The 20,574-nt window shown below is 35.4% G+C and overlaps 3 protein-coding genes and 1 non-coding gene across 5 annotated transcripts; 1 reads left to right on the top strand and 3 right to left on the bottom strand.

Annotated features, from left to right (window-relative positions):
• Window positions 1-1,342: 1,342 nt before the first annotated feature.
• Window positions 1,343-1,557, bottom strand: LOC137709626 (small nucleolar RNA U3). The gene has a single exon (XR_011064913.1). It is a non-coding gene; the product is annotated as a small nucleolar RNA U3 (small nucleolar RNA).
• Window positions 1,558-2,731: 1,174 nt separating this feature from the next.
• LOC137709168 (dirigent protein 22-like) lies at window positions 2,732-3,283 on the bottom strand. Its single transcript, XM_068448282.1, has one exon. It carries the CDS (start codon window positions 3,281-3,283, stop codon window positions 2,732-2,734), a length of 552 nt encoding a protein of 183 aa, XP_068304383.1.
• A 4,783-nt stretch (window positions 3,284-8,066) lies between these two features.
• LOC137708645 (uncharacterized) lies at window positions 8,067-12,358 on the top strand. 2 transcript variants are annotated; one of them, XM_068447765.1, is made up of 9 exons: window positions 8,067-8,448; window positions 8,827-8,884; window positions 9,405-9,488; window positions 10,247-10,527; window positions 10,765-11,003; window positions 11,130-11,345; window positions 11,460-11,558; window positions 11,643-11,723; window positions 11,825-12,358. In XM_068447765.1, the coding sequence occupies exons 4-6, from the start codon at window positions 10,254-10,256 to the stop codon at window positions 11,160-11,162; spliced, it is 546 nt and encodes a 181-aa protein (XP_068303866.1). In that variant the 5' UTR covers window positions 8,067-8,448; window positions 8,827-8,884; window positions 9,405-9,488; window positions 10,247-10,253; the 3' UTR covers window positions 11,163-11,345; window positions 11,460-11,558; window positions 11,643-11,723; window positions 11,825-12,358. The 2 variants fall into 2 exon arrangements, with proteins under 2 accessions (XP_068303866.1, XP_068303867.1); XM_068447766.1 differs by lacking the exon at window positions 8,067-8,448 and having other exon boundaries at window positions 8,474-8,884.
• Window positions 12,359-15,883: 3,525 nt separating this feature from the next.
• LOC137707907 (ribonuclease 3-like protein 3) lies at window positions 15,884-17,445 on the bottom strand. Its single transcript, XM_068446850.1, has 3 exons — window positions 17,011-17,445; window positions 16,389-16,532; window positions 15,884-16,300 (listed from the first exon to the last, which is right to left on the bottom strand). Exons 1-3 carry the CDS (start codon window positions 17,443-17,445, stop codon window positions 15,992-15,994), a joined length of 888 nt encoding a protein of 295 aa, XP_068302951.1. The 3' UTR covers window positions 15,884-15,991.
• Window positions 17,446-20,574: the final 3,129 nt, after the last annotated feature.

The following is a 20,574-nucleotide window of genomic DNA, read 5'->3' as shown; positions in this document are numbered from 1 at the left end:
AACTCTCTTTTGATTGACAAGTAGAGTTCTATTAATAGGTAGTTTAGATGGTAAAATAAAAATATTTCTTTTTTGACAAATGAAAATTGGGGGGAATGGGGGATTCAAATCCTCCACATTTTATTTACTTGGAAGTGGAATGAGTTAAAAATAGCTTTTTTGTTTTTTTTAGCAAATGAGTCAAAAATAGAAATTGTAATTATTTTGTTTATTAACATGTGAGCAAAATTAGTAAAATACGAAGTAAGTATAGTACGTGAAAAATATGTACGTGTATTATTCGGCAATTTTGTTAGAGAAATATTTTGAAAAATATTTACTTATCTTTGTTTTTAAGAATATTTTAGCAAACGTATAGAATACGTAAATGTTTAAATGTGTTATTGAAAATGTGTCTAAATAAAGTGTATCAAATGTAAAAAATATGCAAGTACGTGTATAACGTCGAAATTTTAAAACACGTGCAATTTAATAAAACAATAAGATGAAAAACATAAGTATTTTTCAAAAATACTTATGTACGTGTAAAATACGTGTCTTATACACGAATTTACTAACCATGTGTGTGAGTATTGAAATTATTTCGATTTTAAATTTTATGTGTTTATTTTGATTTTTAAAGTAATGTTATCGACACTCCAAAATAGTTAAGTTGTACTCCTTTCATGAAGAAATTTGTAAAAAAAATAATAATAATAAACATAAACACATTAAAGAACTGCATAATGATTTTTTTTAGGGGCAGCAGAGCCGGTCCCTAAATTTAATCAATTTATGATTCACCAAGGACAAGTTTTGATGTGGTAAGTATAATCCATCAGATTGTGTTGAGTTTTAAAGTACAATAGGTATTTATCTTTTAATTCACATAAATGACAAAGACACATATATGATGAGTTTAATCCTAAATTGCGTAATTTTGAAAAAAAAAAAAGGTTTTTATAACCAATGGGCTTTGAAATGTACCAAAGTCTTTATTTTGATCTTTTAATTTCAAAATGAATCCCTATATCGTTCTTAAAATTAAGCACCACACATCGATTGAGTTATTTTCCATTAATTTATGTCTAGTGTTACATAAATTTACTGACTAGACACACATGTACGGCCGATAAGTCCAAAATATGTTACTATCGACATTCGGGGAACGCTTGTGAGAAAAAAAAAACCATTGAAAAAGGGAAAACAAAATTCATGAACGATGATATCATGATATTGATGGAAGCCTTGAGACTTTCATGGTCCAGTAAGCCAAACATACTCCACAAAAATTATAAAATCCCAATTGGACACTAGGAAAAATCTAAAACAAAATAAATAAAAAAGAGTTGGGAAGGGGGAAGGTCTGTCAGACAACCGTGTGACCACCCCAGCCAGCTGAAGAGATGGCTGAGAACGATCATCTACTGCCTGAATGATCCCGAGGGTCACAAGGCCGTTAATCACGCTCTGATCACACGGTCATGGTTCATCCACCAGACTGAGGTTCCTGTCTCCTTAGAAATCAAGGATACAGAGGTACAACCTATAGAACAGATCCTGTTCAAGTAAGGTCGTGAACCGTGAGTGCGGAAAAGACCATATATAGGCTATTGCCGTTTTGTGCAGCGTCGATGTGGGACTAATGTTGCTGTGCTTTGTGTATTTTGCAGCTCACAACTATCTGCCAAGGTTTTGCCTTCAATTCAACCACATTGAAGCCAACTACTGTAAAAAGTAAAGAATTCCAATTCAGAAAGAGTATACCTTTATTAATAGGTGGCTCGAAGCTGTATGAATGTCTAATTGGCTGAAAAGCAACCCTGCCAACAAAATCAAAGAACTTTTTGTTTTTGCTCACAAAATCAAAGAGTTTAAACAAAATTGAAAGAGGCCTAAGCCTTATGGGTCACCGTGTAGTTGTACAGCTTGTAGGGTTGCGTAGGATTTTGATTTTCACATTTGTACGGTTAAAACATATCAATTGCAATGAGTGGACAAGGAGGAGCACTCACAAGGTAGATACAAATATTGTCTGTAATTATTACCCTTTGATAAATATGTATTCAGTTGGAATTAGTGGAATTGACTTCTCTGCGTTTACTAACACATATGAAATTAAAAAAATTATATATGTGAGTACGTATAGTTGATTCTATCCTCATTCATTCTCTTCCTTATTTATGTCTTCATGGATTCATGACTTTTCTCAAATATCAAAAACTCGTTGAGAATAAATTAGTCCGTTTTGTTTGGTTGATTATTTGCAGGCTTTGCAGATAATTAAACAAAGATGAGGCACATATCTTCTCAAGCCTCAAGGGTTGATTAAAAATTACAAACCAAAAGTATCTGATACAAAAAAAAAAAAAAAAAAAAAAAAAAAAAAAAAAAACATTAACAGCAAGTACACTACATATATATGTGGTGTGAGTTCATATGAGTTTCGATTATTTGGTATCAAACTCGTCATTTAAGGAAGTCAAATCTAAGACCTCTTATGCATTTAAAATTGTGAAAAAAGATTACTAGATGATAGTACTAATCGCGAAAACGAGCATAATGAGATGCATGTGGGCTTAAGACGTATTCACTTGGGTGTGAGTCTTAAGATATGTGTTTTTGTTGCACGCTAGCACAAAAGCTTGCTTGCTTGCTAGCTTCAGGATCTGCGTATGGAAAAGTGCTTGCCCTTACTAAAGGTCCAATTTATTTCTGAGAACATTGAACCATAAAACACAGAGGTTAACTATTAAGTATTATTGAGAAGCAACCTAATGGTGCACCGGATGACTGAGTAGGAGGTCTTATTATCATAAAAAACTGTCTCAAGGGTAGCATAACCCCTTGCATATCTGAATGATGCAGTGCCTGAAACCACTGAGACCTCTTTAACCCTCTCAAACTGGCGGCTGGTGCCTTGTAGCTCAAGGCTGCTGCCATCGTACTGCCCATTGGTGAATGCAAGTGACATTGACACATGCACATTGGAGCCAGACAAGGACGAGGCCACTAGAATGCCTTGAGCTCGACCGACTTGGGTCGATCTCTTATCGGGAGTTTCGGTGATGGGATCGTCAATGGCGAAAATGGTGCCGAATGAGGTGAAAGACTGAGGCTTGCCTTGGATGCCTGTGATAGGGACAACAGTGGCATTGGGTCCTGACGCCAAGTCTTGCAAGTAAAACACTGTGGTGGTTTCTCTAGGACTTTGAGCTTTGGCAAGAGATATGAGCATGGCTAGAAACAATGTTGACAAAACCGACATGAGTTTGGAGGGTCTTGAAAGGGAACTTAATGCCATTAGTGAAAATAACAACAAATTGAGCAGCAGAAGAATTTGAGTGAATATTGGAATGTTTTTTTGCAACTGGGTTTGTTCATGCAATGGTTCCAATTTATGGAGAGATGGAGACGGTTAAAGTTGTCAATTTTCTGCTAGAAAACAGACGTTACGTAAGATATGAACACAAGATTCTTGTTATTTTGGGACGTTTAAAAAGTAGTGACGGTCTGATGGGTATCTCATGTGAGACTACTGAACTTAGAGCATGCCAGTGGAGGTTCAAATTTAGGTTCAAAATTGAAGCATAGAGAAGAACAAAATCATACATGTACGTATACGTGAATCCAAGAAAATGCAATGCAACAACACATATAGGTCTCGTTTAGTGTCTAGGATTAGCTTGGATTGAATAAACTTTAATTAAATGCACGTTGAGCAAAAACGTGGATGTCAACTTGCATATACATACATACATACATAGATACATACATACGTATATATAGTTTTTCCAATTAGTTTTCTTCATGGAAATTATCTTCTACCTTCAATTAGGGTTTGAGCGGTCATATCACAAATCGATTAAAATGGAAAGGAAGGCACATATAAGCATTATATATTATATATCATTTCAACTTTCATAACCTACATAAGTAAAAATAAACACCTCTCTGTCACTCTTTCATGGATATTGGATATGCCGGTTTGAAGAAAGTTCCTAAATGATAAACACATATAAACAGAGAAGCAAATATTGCATTTTTCTGAACCAAACCAAATTTGGTACTATGTAATTAATTTTTACTCTCACTCATCATCGCTTCTTATGTTTCTTTGCTTCTCACTTTAATTAGCAAACAACATCGTAGTCTCTATCGTATCAACCGTATCATGGGTTGACACACTAGTACAAAAATCAATTTGCGCGACGGAGCAAATTTCATCGCGCAAAGTGTGTTTGCGCGACACTAAACACAAAACGTTGCACAAATAGCTTTTGTGCAAAGGAACTTTGCGTGACAAAGGCTGGCGTCGCGCAAGATTTTGGCACCAATTGAATGAGCTTTACCGCTTTTTTCCCAACTTTGCACGACGCAGGTGGGAAATCGTCGTGCAAAACAGTTTTGTGCAACGTAGTTTCATCTCCGTCGCACAAAACAACTTTGCGCGACGAAGGCTGGCGTTGCGCAAAGCTGTTTTGCGCAACGATTGCCCATATGCGTTGCGCAAAGTGAAACCAGAAATTATTGTCCTTCTGTCATTTATTCTAACACAAGTCAAAAGCCAGAACATAACAGGAAAAAATACAGACATCCCAACCCTCTCCCTCTCATGCAGACCTCCATAGCCGCCCTGATCACACTCATCACTCCAATTCCAACACTTCACTCAAAACTAAGAAAACTCAATTGCTAGAAGAACCATTTAAACTTACCAAAGGTGAGAGCTTTCTTTCCCCCACAATTTTGCTACTGTTCAAATTTTCATTTATTTTTTTATGACTTATTTTTCTTTTGATTTACCGTATCTGTTTGTTTTTTTTAGACAATACTCGAGGAACATGTAGAAATTGACTCAAGAGAAACGTGTAGAAATTGAAAGCTTTGAATTTTATTTTCTGTTGTAAAAATGAATCTTTCCTTGTTGATGGCTTTTAGAATGAAATGGAATTGTAAATCAGATGAAATGCGAAGAGAGATTGATTTTTTTTTTTCACTGAGAGAGTTGTGAATTTTTCGTATTGGTGGTTGCAGATGCGGTGACTGAGTTCATCGAAGGAATTGTCGAAACGTATCCTGGGCTGCAGTACTTGGATGGTTTCCCTCAGGTCCTTTTTGTTTCCTTCTGCTCTGTTCGTCTGGGTTAATTTGTCAATGCCGTAGCTTTTTGTGTAAACTTAATTTATTTGATTTTCGGAATTTCGTAAATGGGGATAGCAGGTTAAGGTTGTGTTGCGTGCTGATGCTTCCGGTGGGACGTATGACAAAGTTGCTGATGTTTCAGGTTCGGTACCCAACAATTACTTTTTTATTGATTGCTATGAAAGCCTGCATTGCATTTGTATACTGTATTAGAAGAGTGTTTTCACTTCAAAATATAAATTTTTTATGTTAGCGTCGGACTTTGTTTGATGTATTAGAATTTAGAAGAGTGTTTTCACTTGAAAATAGAAAAAAATTATATTAGCGTCGGATTGTGTGGCATCGTGGAGTTTATATGCGGAGATTCACCTAGTTGTTATGTGTGTGATTGAATGTGGGGCTTCTTCCATTCAATTGCTAAGAGAATGAGACAATGTAGAGCAATCGATAAAGAGTTAACTTGTTAAATAGTCCAATCAATAGTTCTTTAACTACATTACGTCAAACCTGCCTGGGAAAACCAGATAAAAAAAAGTACATTGCTGAAGTAGATAATCGGAAGCGTATTACTTATCAAATAGTCTAACCAATAGGTGCGTTGATGACAGTTGAAGTAGATTCTAGTTATTATTAGAATCCATCGACCGAGTGGATGCCAATTATAGGCTTTGGAGTTAGAATGAAACGGAATTGTAAACTATGTAGCAGTATGATTGCATATTTACAGAAGTTGAAGGAGAGATGTGCAAGCTGTAAGGAGGCTGAAAAGGAAATTGTGCAGAATATGAGGAGGTTGATGCTCACTGTATTTTCTTTTCTTTTTTTCATCTCAGGGTTTGGGAACCTATACCTGTGGACTTATTTCGCAACTTGGGTAATGCATATTGCAATTCTGTATGGGAGGGAACGCTTCTACTTGAGAATGAAAAGTAAGAACTCCAATTTTATTTACTATGTAATCATCTAAGTAATGTTCTTTGGTGTATTTAAAGTTGTCTGTACTGCTGTGATTCTAGTTGGATTTGAAACTTTTTTGCAGACTGGATGGTTGGAAGGACATGAGGGCTCCAGTTTTCAAACCAGGCCCCAAGGATGAAGCTCAGCGTAAGGAAATATACATTCAAGCAAAGGTAATCCATTAACTTCCATTGCTCAGTTCTAATATAAAAAAATGCGTATAGCTTGAAAGTTGCATGAAGTTTTCGAGAAATTATTGCAGTTAAAACAACCAAAAAGAAAAGAATGGTGAATCTAAAGATCCAATTTTATGGAGAAGTTAAATATGATAGAAAACAGGGATAACTTTATATGTATGCCAGCTTAATGGACATTGGACCGTGGCATAGAAGTTATTTATTTCAAGTCTCTTTGCCATTTGTTTGCCGTTGTATTTACCGTATGAACACATCTTCCTATCATCTTCCAGTTTCCGTTGCGTTTTGAATGTTTCTCCTATTATGCTATTACCGTCTACTGTCTGCTGTAATTACCTATTTGGGGTTGAAAACTGTGCTTGACAGAAACAAATCCATCCTTTTGTCTACTTCTTAGACGAAAACTTGTGATGTAATTACAGACGACGTCAATTGAAGATGGGGGAGGGCAAAGTGCATTAGAAAGAGCGATGGAGATGGGAGCAATTACAGACGAGGAATTGTTCATACTACTTGCGCGACTTGACAGTGGGGTCGTCGCGCAAACAAGTTTGACAATTGGATTTAACATAACATTTTATCGTATCCACTTGTGCAAATATTTTAAATTGAAGATCAATTAGGTTCGTTGTATTCATATAGGCTCAAGGAGTGTATCTGTAAAAAGTCATTAAAATCGGCGTTAAAATAACCGTTAAATCGTGATTTTTCGTTTATAACCGTCGAAAAGTTTTGTCCCGTTACTTGATTTTTGGATTTTTTTTCTTTTTTCAATTTTTGGCGTACGCAATCTCGGAATATATACAAACAAGTTTGAGGTTGGATCGTTGAAATTAGTTTCGTACAATACGTATCCCATCAAAATGACAGATTCTCTAACACTTAGAATTTATTTATACTATCATTAAGTTTAACATAACATTTTTTGGTATCCACTTGTCTAAATATTTTAAATTGACGATCAAATTAGTTCGTTGTATTCATATAGGCTCAAGTAGTGTAGTTGTGAAAAATCATCAAAATCAGAGTTATAATAACCGTTAAATCGTGATTTTTCATTTATAACTGTCGAAAAGTTTTGTCCCGTTACTTGATCTCTGGATGTTTTTTTTTTTCAATTTTTGGTGTATGCGATCTCGGAATATATACAAATAAGTTTGACGGTTGGATCGTTGAAATTAGTTTCGTACAATGCGTATTCCATCAAAACGATAGATTCATTAACACTTAAAGTTTATTTATACTATCATTAAGTTTAACATAATATTTTGTGGTATCCACTTGCGTAAATATTTTAAATTGATGATCGAATCGGTTCGTTGTATTCATATAGGCTCAAGGAGTGTAGCTGTAAAAAATCATCAAAATCAGAGTTAAAATAACCGTTAAATCGTGATTTTTCGTCCCGTTACTTGATCTCTGGATGTTTGTTTTTTTTTCATTTTTTGGCATATGCGATCTCAGAATATATACAAACAAGTTTGATGGTTGGATCGTTGAAATTAGTTTCGTACAATGCGTATCTCATCAAGTTCAAAGGTATATATATTTATTAAGTAAATTTTCAGTAAAATTTATAATATTAAAAAAAAAAAAAAAAAAAAAAAACCCTTGTGCAACGTCACAATATGGTCGTTGCACAAAAGCACTTTGCGCAACATCAAAATGTATACCTGCGTTGTGCCATTTGTGATAATTTTGGTGGTGCAATAGTAAAAAATAGGCGCTTTTTTAAAAAAATTTCCAAAGTTCTCCCAAACCAAAACCCTTCTGCTTTCTCATCTCTCTCACTCCGTCTCTTTCATCCTCTCTTTATTCCCAAACCAAACCCAAATCCTTCTCCACTCCAACCGACTATCCTCCTTAGCCAATTCCACCTGAGTTCCAAAATCACTCTCAGACTCTCAGTCCCTCAACTCCCTTCCCTCGACTCTCCAACTCTCAATCGTCCTCCTCCTCACAATGCTCACCAGCCATCACCGCCGTCGAGCAACACAATGGCACCACCCATCATCCTTCTCGACGACATCCCAGAGAACCCAGGCCATCACCTCATCACCCCCGCCGTTGATTCTCTCCTCTTCGACAACACCCCCGCCGTCGCGACCACCATCACCCCATCACTGTCGTCGAGGACATTGCTACCAACCATCATTCCTCTAAAATTTAGGTAATTTTGATTTAGGGTTTTGTTAATAATGTGAATTTCTGGTGTAGGGATTTTAGGGTTTTTAAATTAGAATTTGTAGATTGATGATTGTTCTATTGCCACCATTTAGGGTTTTACTAAAATTTGAATTGCATGTGTAGATTGATGATTGATCTGTTGCCACCATTTAGGGTTTTCTTAAAATTTACAATCGGATTGCTGTGTTTCATGTTCTGTTTTATATACTGTTTCTCCAAAGTTTTTTTGTCTTCCCATGTATTAATATCTTCCTATATTGTCATGAATCCGCATTAGTCGATTCCGTTAGCTATTTTTTCTAAATTGCTTGATAAATGCTAATGTAAGGCAAATTTATCCGATACATGCTAAGTTGGACAGGCCAAAGACATATCAGATTTAGGTTCCTTGAAGGAGGCAGCAAAAATCTTCATCCCAGGTACAAGTTACGTGGAGAATATTCTTTAGAGTTTAGAGTTTATGAATATGACAAAATGTCCAGGATGGAATCTCCCTACGAGAGCATTTGTGCCTGGAATATATGAAGAGGCTTTAAAGTGTTTGCAGCTACAGTTTCTTGTGCTTATTTATTTTCTCTATTTCCTATTTTATCGCTGAAAGTTTTCCTGTTAATTCCTCTATGCTCTGTTCTACATAAATTTTACGCAATGAGCTGTCTTGAAAGTGTTTGGCTTGCTTGATTGTTAGGTGGCCTGCATCAATAAACTGACTAAATTGAAGTGGTTCTGTATCAACTATATGTTATAATTTGTAGTTTGAATTATGCAACACTAATTGGATTTTCCAACGTTAAATATGGTAAACCTAAATTGTATAGTTTGGTATCCATTCATGGTGCAGTTGTGCTTGTGAAAGTCTCTGATTCTTTTGATAGGGTTCAATTCAATCACAGAGGAGAGGATCTGTGAATTTCATATTTACTTGTGTTTATTTTGCAGGATTTGGATGCATTCTCAGCTGCAGTGATTGTTAGTATTGCATTTTCATTCATTCCTTCATCATATGCCGTTCCTATTGTGAAGGTAATGTGACAAAACATACCTTCAGGAATCCACTTCGAATGTGTTTGCTCCATGATTGAGTGATTTACTGTACTATTTAACACTGGTCACTAGGACATGGTTAATTGAAGTTACAGCAATAAGTGAAGATGCATTAGTATTTTCTCTACTATATTACTTGGCAACTCGATAATTAATTCCATAATGTAGCGGAAGCGGTAAAAGATAATTTAAATTTCTCAAAGAGAAATCTAGGTACGTAGAGTAGGCACTCGAGTGAGGGAAACCAATGAAGATTCTCTTCCTAGACATTGAATTGATAAAAACTGAATGCCTTTTAAACATTCCCTGTTATAATTAATCCTAATAAAAGTAGTAGTAATTACAATTTTACAAAAGCTGGCGTGCTGAAATGGCTTTTAAACACTAGCTTTTACAAATTGTTTCAGAAAGTACCAACTTACAGATTCTGCAGCTAAGTTCTAAAATATATCACACTCCGGTATATAGAGAACGCATCACGATTGTGACCAAAATAATCAAGATACACATAAACGGAACATCTGATCCCATTGGTTTAGGTTTACAGTATAGTTGACATCTTTAATTAGTATTGTTTCTACCGTTCCACCACTGCTTTATATATATATATATATATATATATATATATATGTGAACAAATGCAAGAAAGGATATGCTATTACTTTGGCTGCTAATTGATTAGTTTCAAATGCAAGAAAGGATTAGTTTCTAATGTTATAATTTTATGGTTCAAAAAGTGTATAGATGTCGCAGTTGATCACTCGTCGTCAGAGTGTGACCAATGCGCCTCCTACATTATCAGCATCTACTGCTCCAGGCGTGAGTGCTCCATTCATTGGGGAGCCTACACCCCTTACTGAGGCTGCTCCTACGGCATCCCAGGTGTCTGTCTCATCGACGTCATCAATGTTGGCTCAGCCGCTCAGTGCACAGAGGCCTCACTGGCGCCGCCGCAAGCCTAAGCCTTCTGATCACACTTCCTCGGCATCCACAGTCGAGGGTGAGGCCTCCCAGCCAGGTATTTTTTTCTAATTCTCACTACGTTGTATTTTTGTTTTTCATTTTAAAACTATTATTTCTATGATAGTGAAAATTTGCTTAATTGTGAAAATTTGTTGGATTGTGAAAATGTGTTGCGGGTTGTGAATTACTGTTTTAAGGTTTTGGGAAATGCTATACTATTAGGGGAGGTTGTGTCGAATTTCTTGTACAAATTTAAGCTTAGGGTTTTCACCATTTAAGTATTTTTGGCCAGCTAAAAAAAACACCAGGGGGTCTAGTCGAATGCTGAAGCAGGCACAGGGCGTATGTCAGGCTGCCTCCAAGATCAAGATTGCGTATGACTCGCGACATCTTGGAGCGGCTACCTCACAGCAGTATAGCAACGTCGTTAGTAGCTATGGTGTTGTTATTCGACAAAATTGTCCTTTTCAGTGGGAATCTTGGGCAGAAATTCTCGAGCAGACGAAGGAACTGGTGCGACACAAGTTGTCGGTTAGTATATTAATTTTTAGCCTTTATCATTTTTTTAATTTTGTTTACAAATATTAAAAACCAAAATATATTATCTTAATATTATTAAATTTCTTACTATTATTTTATTGTTTTTCATATTCGTAGGTCATTTATGATCTTGAGGACATATCCCCTTAGGCCATGGCCTACTTAGAGTTGACCTTAGCAACCCGGTACAAACAATGGAAGAACAATTTTCACATGTATTTTAAGCTATGGGATGATCTGAGGATTGCTCGCCTACACATTCCAATCGAGTTGAAGGACCGGCCGGAGGATTGGGAGTGGCTCTGCCAACATTTTACGGATCCAAAATTTGTTGTATGTACATAATATTTTAATAATAATTTATTATTGTTTTAGTTATTTTTTAAAGCTCTTTTTATTAATTTATTTCAAATAGTCGCACTAACATGTATATTGTGTGTTTAACAGAAGAAATCTATTGCTGGCAAGATAGCTCGCGAGTCAAAGAAACTTCTCCACCATTTCGGTTCGATGCCCTTTTCGTATAGGCTTGAGGCACGACGTCAGGTAAAAGTATATTAACTTTGAAATTTTATACAATTTATTTATTATTATTGATTAATAAAATTTTCTTATTGTTTTTTTCTTTAGGAGGGTTGTAAGTTCCCAGATATCGACATGTTCGAGGACGTTTACGTTCAACCTGGTGATGAGACCACTAAGTAGCTTCATGTAAGTATACGTAATTCTTATTATTCTTATATGTATGAATCGTTCAAATATTATTTATATTTTGTTATTAAACATTATATGTTTTTTCTTTATTATTATAGGTTGCTATGATGGAAAAGAGCACTTCTGTTCTCCAAGAAGCAACATCGCAGCTTCCCCCAGAGACCCCGATCAAGGACGTCATGGTACTCGAGGATGCAGGTTTTCAGATGATGACTGATTTCCTGGATCAGAACTTCGGTCGTCGTCATGGCAAGGTTGTTCAGTGTATGGGGAAAACGCATGTTGGTGAGACGGGTGCCTCTTCTTCCAGATCAAACACAGCAAAGGTCGATGTATTGAATGAGGAAGTGACAACCCTAAAGGGTCAGATTTCGGCCCAAGACGAGGAGATGAAGACCTATGTCGGGATGGTGAGAGACCTTGTACGAGCCATACAGATGTCGGGCCTCCAAATCTCGTTACCAGCACTTAATCTTGCTCCACCTTGGACCTCAGAGCCACCTCGCCCTACCGATACCCAGTAGCCTGATGTATCAAACTTAGAAGACTATTTCTAGTTTGTTTCTTTTTGTTCGAACATCTTGTATGTACATTTTCATATATTTTATAATAAAATACTTTTGCTTGGTTAATTCATTATTGTTTAGAATTTAAATACAATATTTATTAAAAATTTTAAAAAAAATATTTTTGACCAAAACAAAACAAAAGGGTTTGCGCGACGTATGCCTACATCGCACAAATCCACTTTGCGCAACGCATGTCATACGTCGTGCAAAGCTACTAAGCCACTTTGCGCAACGCACGCCCAGGTCGCGCAACGCAGGTCCCTACATCGCGCAAAGTGGCTTTGCGCGACGCATGCAAAGCACTTTGAGCGACGTAGGATGCGTTGCGCAACGTAGGGTGCGTCGTGCAAAGCTTTGCGCGACGTATGCCTCTTCTTCGTCGCGCAAACCCTACCGTCACTGCCTTGGTGCAACGGTTAGTGTGCAACGAAGGTTTTGTTGCGCTATTTTTTAGGCAACGATTTTTCACTTTGCGTGATGAAGGTACCTACATTGCGTAAAATGTTTTTCCTACTAGTGATGGAGAGTTGTGTCACAAGTGATGTGTGCCAAATAGAAAAGAGGACCAAGAGTTTTAAGAGAAGATTGCTAAGAGAACAAAGGCTACTACAAAATTTACTAACCGAGGGTGTTTTAGTACTTTTACATCAAATCTTTGTTAGAAAAAGAATAGGTTGGCTAAGTTTTTATACAAAGAGAAAATTTTGGCCAGTTTTTCAAGTTTTTTACGGAAAATCAGGTGAGGTCTAGAACACGAATAGATTATTCAGGAAAAAAAAAAAAGGGGAATTTGACTTAGGTAATGAAATTATAAATTTTAATTGCTAAAGTGGTCACTTTTAGGGATTTTGTCGATATGTTGCTAATATTCAATTGGAAAATTACTCAATACGTGATTGATATATGGTCGTTTGAGCATATCCAACATTAATGCTTATACTTATGTTGTTTATCCACACCTTCCGATAATACTAGTTATTTTTTACTTAACTTTTAAAGTTCGGGAGATCTTATTTGTACTTCAAGAAAGATATTTTTGCACTAATCATAAGTATATTTTTCTTTCTATGTATTGAACGTATGGTGTGTGGAATGACTTTTTTTAGAATGTCAATAGCAGTATCCTAAATTGTTATTATTGTTTTACACAAACAACCCAAGGGGTTGGCCACAATATAAGTACCACATCTATTCTACTCACCCAACCGAGCTCGATAGCTAGTTGGCACACCTATTGTAACAAGAAGGATATAGTTAGCTCATTATTACTGGCCTACGCCCCACACATGCACTGTAATTTCTAGGGCCAACAAAAACACTAAGAATCTAGCATATCATATCATTCATCTATGATAAGCTGTGTTCTGAGGTGACTACATCCACGTTCAGATGAGTGCGACCAAGAGGAGACGAAGAGGAGGCAACTAGCAAGAACGAGAGTACAAGATCGTCTTCAAGTTTAGTAAGTCATCTCTAGTTCAGGTATGATTTATCTCCATTTTTTCCTTGGTGAATTATTTTTCTTGAATGTATGCTCGAGGATTTTTTTTCCATGTGTTAGGGTTTTACCTCGTTAAATAAATCTCTATTTACTCGTTTATTTTTCTTTGCTGATTTTCAAGTGGTGGATAGGATTTCTGCCCTTGGTTGCTCTGTTCATTTATTGGGTTACTTGATGGCCCTATGAGACTCAATGCCCAATTAATAGAAAAATGTTTCAGCAGAACGCTTGACCCCTCAACATATCACCCCACTCCCCTCCGGTAGGGAGCGGTGGACTACCCCCTGCACACTAGAGCCCACAGGGCATGGGAGTAAGAGGGGAGGGTTCCCAAGAATTTCTAGATAAGGTCCAACACTTCCTCCATGACCACACGATAAAGACTAATTCTTTCTTGAAGAGTCCAAGATAAAGTAAGAGATCTCCAGATGTTTCATGCTACGCATCTACCAAATAGTATTCCTCTATCAACAGAGGAGATGACACCACTTGTCATTTTGCAACGCAGACGATTGTTGGCCATCACCTTTATATATAGCCCAAGTGATTTATTAAATTGATAATTTAGAACTCTCTATAAACTTTTCGGTTTATTTGGAAATATTTTTAACTTGGGGGTCAAAGGTGTTAGAATATAATATTGTAAACCTTAGTTAGTTAGTTAGTTAGAGACATTGCTCTCTCTATATATACTTCATTGTAATAACTTCTTGAGGAAGAAATCAATACAACAGATTCTGCAATTCATCTCTCTAAAACCTCTTCTCTCTGTCTCCCCCTCTCTAGTTCTTGAAACCTTAATCATTTCTCAATCTCTCTCTACATTAACAAAAGGTCCTTCGGCTATCACCAGACCGGTGTTAGACAGTTGACCTTGGTGTTTGGTGTCATCTTTCTTGGAAGCTTTCGGCTAATCCGCTTGAACGAAAATTTACATCCACAACAGTGGAATTAATAGGGTCCAAAATCTTGAAAGTAAAACACTATGGTGGTTTCTCCAGGACTTACCATGGTGAACATTAATGTTGATGAAAATGACATGAGTTTGGAGGGTCTTGAAAATAGAGTAGGATTCTCTTCCCTTCTATTCTTATTCCCTTCTCTCCCCTCCTCTCGTACTTTGCTTTGTGTCTTATTGTCTTTATAAAAAATTAATATAAGATGTTGATGTGGCTTAACCATAACCGTTCAAGTAGGAGGAGAGAGAAGGGAAGAGATTAGGAGGGGAGATAATCTTCCTCCCTTGAAAATGGGCTTAATTACTGACATTAGTGAACAAGAACAAATTAAGCAGAATGAATAATATTTTTGTTTATAAAACCGGGTTTGTGCATGCAATGGTTTTAATATATAAATGAGAAAGAGACGGTTAAAGTTGGCATATTTTCTGCTGGAAAACCGACGTTACGTAAGATTTGAACACAAGAGTCATGTTGCTATTTTGGGATGTTACAAAGTAGTGCTGGGTGTATCATGTGAGAGCATGTCAGTGGAAATTCACGTTTAGGATCAACTTTCAAACAAATATAAAGGTAAAGCAGAGAAAAAAAACAAATATCATACCTGTAGAGAGAATATCTGAGGCATGTGGATCCAAGAACATGCAACGCAACGCAACGCAAGACATATAGATCTCGTTTAGTGTTTAGGATAGGTTTGGATCAGATACTTCCCTCAGTTCAGTGCAGTTCAGTGTTTAGGATAGGTATCAGATACCTCCCTCAGTTCAGTGCATTTTGAGTGAAAATGCAGATGTCAATTTGCATAGTTTGTCTAATTAATTTTCTTCAAAATTTTTTTTCTTCTAGCTTCAATTAAGGGTTCGAGCATTCATATCTCCAATCGATTAAAATGAAACAGAAGGCACACAAACATTAGATTACGTATTAGCCAATTTTCCATCAACATTTTACACTAGGGATCAGATAATTCCCTTAGTCCAGTGCATGTTTAGTGAAAACTTTGATGTCAATTTGCATAGTTTGTCTAATTAGTTTTTTTCACTAAAACGTACCTTCTAACTTCAATTATTAGGGGTTCAAGCGGTCATATCTCAAATCGATTAAAATAGAACAAAAGATCACACACATTAGATTATATATTAGCCAATTTTTCGACAACATTTTAAACTAATATGAAGAACAACACTACAAATTACAGATATTGAGTACATAGAAATTACATCATATTATTAATTAATCCTCCAATTGACCATTGTCTACTTGATGGTCTTGAACTTTGTCTTTCTCCTGACCTATTACATTCCACATGTTGTCAAATGCATCTTTTGCTGCTCTATTTTGTGCAACTTCCTTCTTGAGACTGTAAGTGCCTCTTCCAACAATTTGATCGTTTATAAAAACCTCAACCGTGTGTTTCTCCTCCCACAGATCGACAAATCGGAGTTTCAGATTGTTTTTTTGACACACTTCATGAAGTTGTGACACCGGATGCTTCTTTATCGTCTTCGGATCTATTATAGGCTCCAACAAATTCTTGAACACCTAATTTTCGTAACGAAAAACAGTACTAGTCACAGTATTGAAACAAATATGTGCAAACATAATAATGAGCGACATGAAATTACATTACCTTCCACACAATGTCAATTGACTTGCAGTCCATGAAAACTGCACCGATTGTGGACTCAACAATGTCCGCAAGGTTCTTTGGAGCATCAATGAGACCATTGGAATGCAGTGGATGGTCAGAAATTGCTCGCATAAATTCTCGAATCTGTGTACATTTTCAACAGAACTTTTGATCATAACAAATTCAAACAGTTATTTTCTTTTTACCTTCTGAAAGAAAACTCCTTTAATAAATTCATAAGTCAAATTTAGTTATGCGAAAACTGACTTTCGCCAAATCTTTTTCTCTCTCTCTTCCTTAAAACGATTCAATTTCATTAACCAAATTTTGGGTTGCCCTACAGGAGATGCTGCTTGGATACGAAGTTGTGTAACCAAAGCAATGCGCCGTAAAATACAACAATCCAACAGATTAAGAAAAACCTAATTCGTTGAAAACTATACTAATCAGCAATCAAATCAATTGAGCAAACCCAAATAAACAATGTTAAACTTACAGGTTATCAAAATTGACTTCAATTATCATCTAACACATGTTTCAAGCTCAACCCTAAACAGAAACCACACCCAGTGCAAAATATGATTCAAAAAGTTTTAAGCAGCTTTAAATCTCTATCACTTACTTGTTCTTCAAGCAAGGGTTTCCTATGCCGCAGGTACCGGTACAACCCATGCTTGACCGCCACACGCGCAAGCTTCTCCGTATCCACATTGGCTGCCCTGAGCCGGGTCAACGGCCCAGGTGCCAAGTCGGGGTACAAAAGGTACTGTTCTCTGCTGAACATCAAATTTAGCACCGCGTCTCCGACGTACTCCAGACGCTCGTAGGACGAGCCAGAACACTCGGCGGGGACGAAGGAAGAATGTGTGAAAGCCTCCTGCAGCAAAACCTTGTTCTCGAATTTGTACCCTATAATCTTCTCCACTTCTTCAAGATTTAGATGATGCTCGTGATCAGTCAACGACGTTGACTTATCAACAAAGGGCAAGGTTGGTTTGACATCGTCCAGACGTAGGGTTGTGATTATTTCTTCTTCTGTAGCTTGGACTACTTCCATGGTTGGGATGGAAGCAAAAAACACAAGTCGTGAGAGAAAGGAGATATAGAAGAAGCGTGGAGACAACTGCTTGGTTTTTATTTATTTACAATTTATACGTGGTCGGCAAGCCTAATTAATTATGTAATATAATTTGGAAGATAAATGCTAAAAAGACTCTCTTAAAAGTGTTACTTTCCGTTGAATCTCTGCTACTTCGCATTTTTAGCACAATGTTTTATATATTGGCATGGAAATTGACGTTAAATATGTGGCAACTAGTTTATAGAGAGTCCAACTTTAAGAGAGTCTCCTTAGCATTTCTCAATTTAGAAAAATTAATGCTAGATAGACCAAATTTGTAAACTAAATGACGTGTCACCAATACGAAACAAGCACGTTAATTAACACTTAATTAATAACTTAATCATTTGCAACCACATCATTTAGTTTAAAAAATTTGATCTCCCTAGTATTACCCATTAGAAAATAATCAAGTATTTATTAACAAATTTGAGAAGAGAATTAGAATATATATATATATATATATATATATATATATATATATATATATATAGATATATAATAGAAGGGTTAGGGGGAGGAGGGCAAGTAGGTGATAACAAGGATATATCTTAGGCGGCATTTGGCAATATATGTGAATTATAGGTGCTAAAAGATAATTTGCACCGATTTGTTGGTTTCTGATTATTAAAAAATATTGGGGAAATTAGGTCAAGAAGAAAAAATGGTTTTACTGGACGGCAGAAAGAGGAAACTGAAATTTGGCTTCCTTTATCTTGAAAAATAGAATGAGATGGCAATTACTAAAGGACTCCTAATATCTTAAAAGTTGGGATTTGTTTTTTAAGAAAAAATGTATCGATATCGACTTAGTTATATCGCTTTCATCAGGTCATCGCTTTGGTTGAAGTAATTTTCTTTGATTACTAGGGTTAGTTATGCTTATACGTACATAATCGGCATATACAATAGTTTTCTTCTAAATGCAATATACAAATGCGCAGGAGTTCACATTTATTTAAGACAAACTGTTTTATACATCAATGAAAACGATTTTAATTAATTTCCCAATAATGTAAGGGTTGCGACAGTTTCAATTATAGAACTTTGAGTAGCTAAGTAAAGACATATGATCTAACAATTTTAGGTTAAATGTGACGCAAAATCAATAATACAATCGCTATTCAATCGCTTGGTTTGAGTTTTTATTATGTATTGTATGTCAATCGTGTGTGGATGTTTTTACATTCCTTAATTGATTTAACATGAGAATAAGGGTAATATTGGGAGATCATCTATTTAAAACATATTTTGTAAATTATATGACGTGGATGTTAATGGTTAGATTCTTACTTAATTTTTTATGAATGTGCTTATTTTCTATTGATGACATTATCACATAGTTTGCAAATTTGATATAATTAAGCGTACTTATTTTTTATTGATGACGTGGCTAGCTAGGCGGGTGCCTAGGCAGGTCTATGAGTCATTTCTTAATTTTTACATGTTTAGGGATTAATCAAGACTATGATCAGCACCTAACGCCTAAGCAAGAATTTTTAGAAATAACATCATCAGTGTATGACACTAGGTTATTTTAGTAGGTGAATCACATTCATTGTTTTTGGTAACCAAACTTGGAATTATGACATTATCAAGCTGGATATTACATGGATTCATTGCCCCAAAATTGTTTACATAAATTTAAGTCGGCTGGATTAATGGTTAAATCTTTAAAAATGTCCCATGATATGCCAGCAAGTCAGATATAGCACGGTTGAAAAATTAAATTGTTAAATCACACAAAATAATAATACTAGATGGTTAAAATTTTAAATTAAATTACAAATCAAATGATGTGTAGCTAATAAAAGATAAGTACGTTAGTGATACTTAATTAATAATCTAATTATTTATAATCATATCATTTGGTTTAAAATTTTTAATATAACATTACCTACATAAAAAGTCTAAAAATTTTAATTTTTATATTAATATTATAAAATATTATACAAAAAATATAAAGTAACATAACGTTTATAAAAAGTTTTATTTTCAAAAAAATATTGATACCATTTCTCTTTTTGATTTATCGGCCACAAGAAAATAGTCTTTTTCATTTTTGGTTCAAACAATAAAATAGTCTGGACCCCTGAAAGTATACAAAAAGAGCAAATATCGATGGCCATTGCCTCATGTCGTCGGTCAAATCAGAAGTCTTATGGCATAAGAAAACAAAATTTTCTAGAATTTTCCACTGACATTGATGCGTGGCATGTTTTTCTAGGAATTTTACAGTCCCAGTGGAAAATTCTAGAAAAAATATATAGAAAAAAATTTCTCGAAAGAACGTCAGGTTGCTTGGAGCCAAAGATTGTATATTCATCGATTTTGATGTGTGTCTTGGGTAGTCAAAGACATCATTACGCAGGTTGCTTCTGGAAAATAGATCGATTTTGTCCCTTTAACTTTTGCTTTTCAGCCTAGCATTTGGTTTGAATACTGCGTGGTTGTATATTGGAAAGGGATGCTACGTACTTCGTTTTACTTTTTCTATCATTCTTATTAATTTATATGATTTGATATTCTTCAATTTATCTGATTTAACGGTCGAACCTATTAGAAAATTCACAGAAAAAAATCTACTATGTTACAGAATCCAACAAAGAAGAGAATAGATTGCGGCGACATAACCATCGCATCATGTAACATTGAGAATTTTAATTTTTGAAATTAAGATGGAGATATTTTTTCTGTGAATTGGTATACTACATGTTATGGAACGAGTGAAAAGTGAAATATATTTCTTAGTGTTTCTTCGCTTGTGTTATGACATATACTGTACTTGTTTGTGCTTCGGAAGATTGAAAAATCTCTTTGTTGTAGATTGAATCAAGTATTGGTAAAAAATATTATACTAGAGAGATCAATTTTTTAAACTAAATTTTATAAACTTATAATGCTATTGTTGATGATTGTATATATTATTATTTAGTTTTAATTAACGTGCTTATTTTCTATTGATGATAAATCATATGATACAAACTTGATTAAAAATTTAATCTATTTAACATTACTAAAATTTCACGCACTTGTTTCATTATTTATATTTAATATTTATATATC

This window comes from Pyrus communis, chromosome 11, assembly GCF_963583255.1.
Source record: "Pyrus communis chromosome 11, drPyrComm1.1, whole genome shotgun sequence".
NCBI classification, from domain to species: Eukaryota; Viridiplantae; Streptophyta; class Magnoliopsida; order Rosales; family Rosaceae; genus Pyrus; species Pyrus communis.
This window is presented reverse-complemented; position numbering and strand designations above follow the sequence as displayed.

What these genes read in the sequence shown, in the direction of transcription:
- LOC137709168 (XM_068448282.1), bottom strand. Translation starts at nt 3,283, where the DNA reads ATGGCATTAAGTTCCCTTTCAAGACCCTCCAAACTCATGTCGGTTTTG.
- LOC137708645 (XM_068447765.1), top strand. Translation starts at nt 10,254, where the DNA reads ATGTCGCAGTTGATCACTCGTCGTCAGAGTGTGACCAATGCGCCTCCT. An exon ending in GGGTGAGGCCTCCCAGCCAG is followed by an intron (nt 10,528 to 10,764) that starts GTATTTTTTTCT and finishes ATTTTTGGCCAG; the next exon opens with CTAAAAAAAACACCAGGGGG. An exon ending in TGGTGCGACACAAGTTGTCG is followed by an intron (nt 11,004 to 11,129) that starts GTTAGTATATTA and finishes TCATATTCGTAG; the next exon opens with GTCATTTATGATCTTGAGGA.
- LOC137707907 (XM_068446850.1), bottom strand. Translation starts at nt 17,445, where the DNA reads ATGGAAGTAGTCCAAGCTACAGAAGAAGAAATAATCACAACCCTACGT. An exon ending in AACCCTTGCTTGAAGAACAA is followed by an intron (nt 16,533 to 17,010) that starts GTAAGTGATAGA and finishes AAATGTACACAG; the next exon opens with ATTCGAGAATTTATGCGAGC. An exon ending in CAATTGACATTGTGTGGAAG is followed by an intron (nt 16,301 to 16,388) that starts GTAATGTAATTT and finishes TACGAAAATTAG; the next exon opens with GTGTTCAAGAATTTGTTGGA.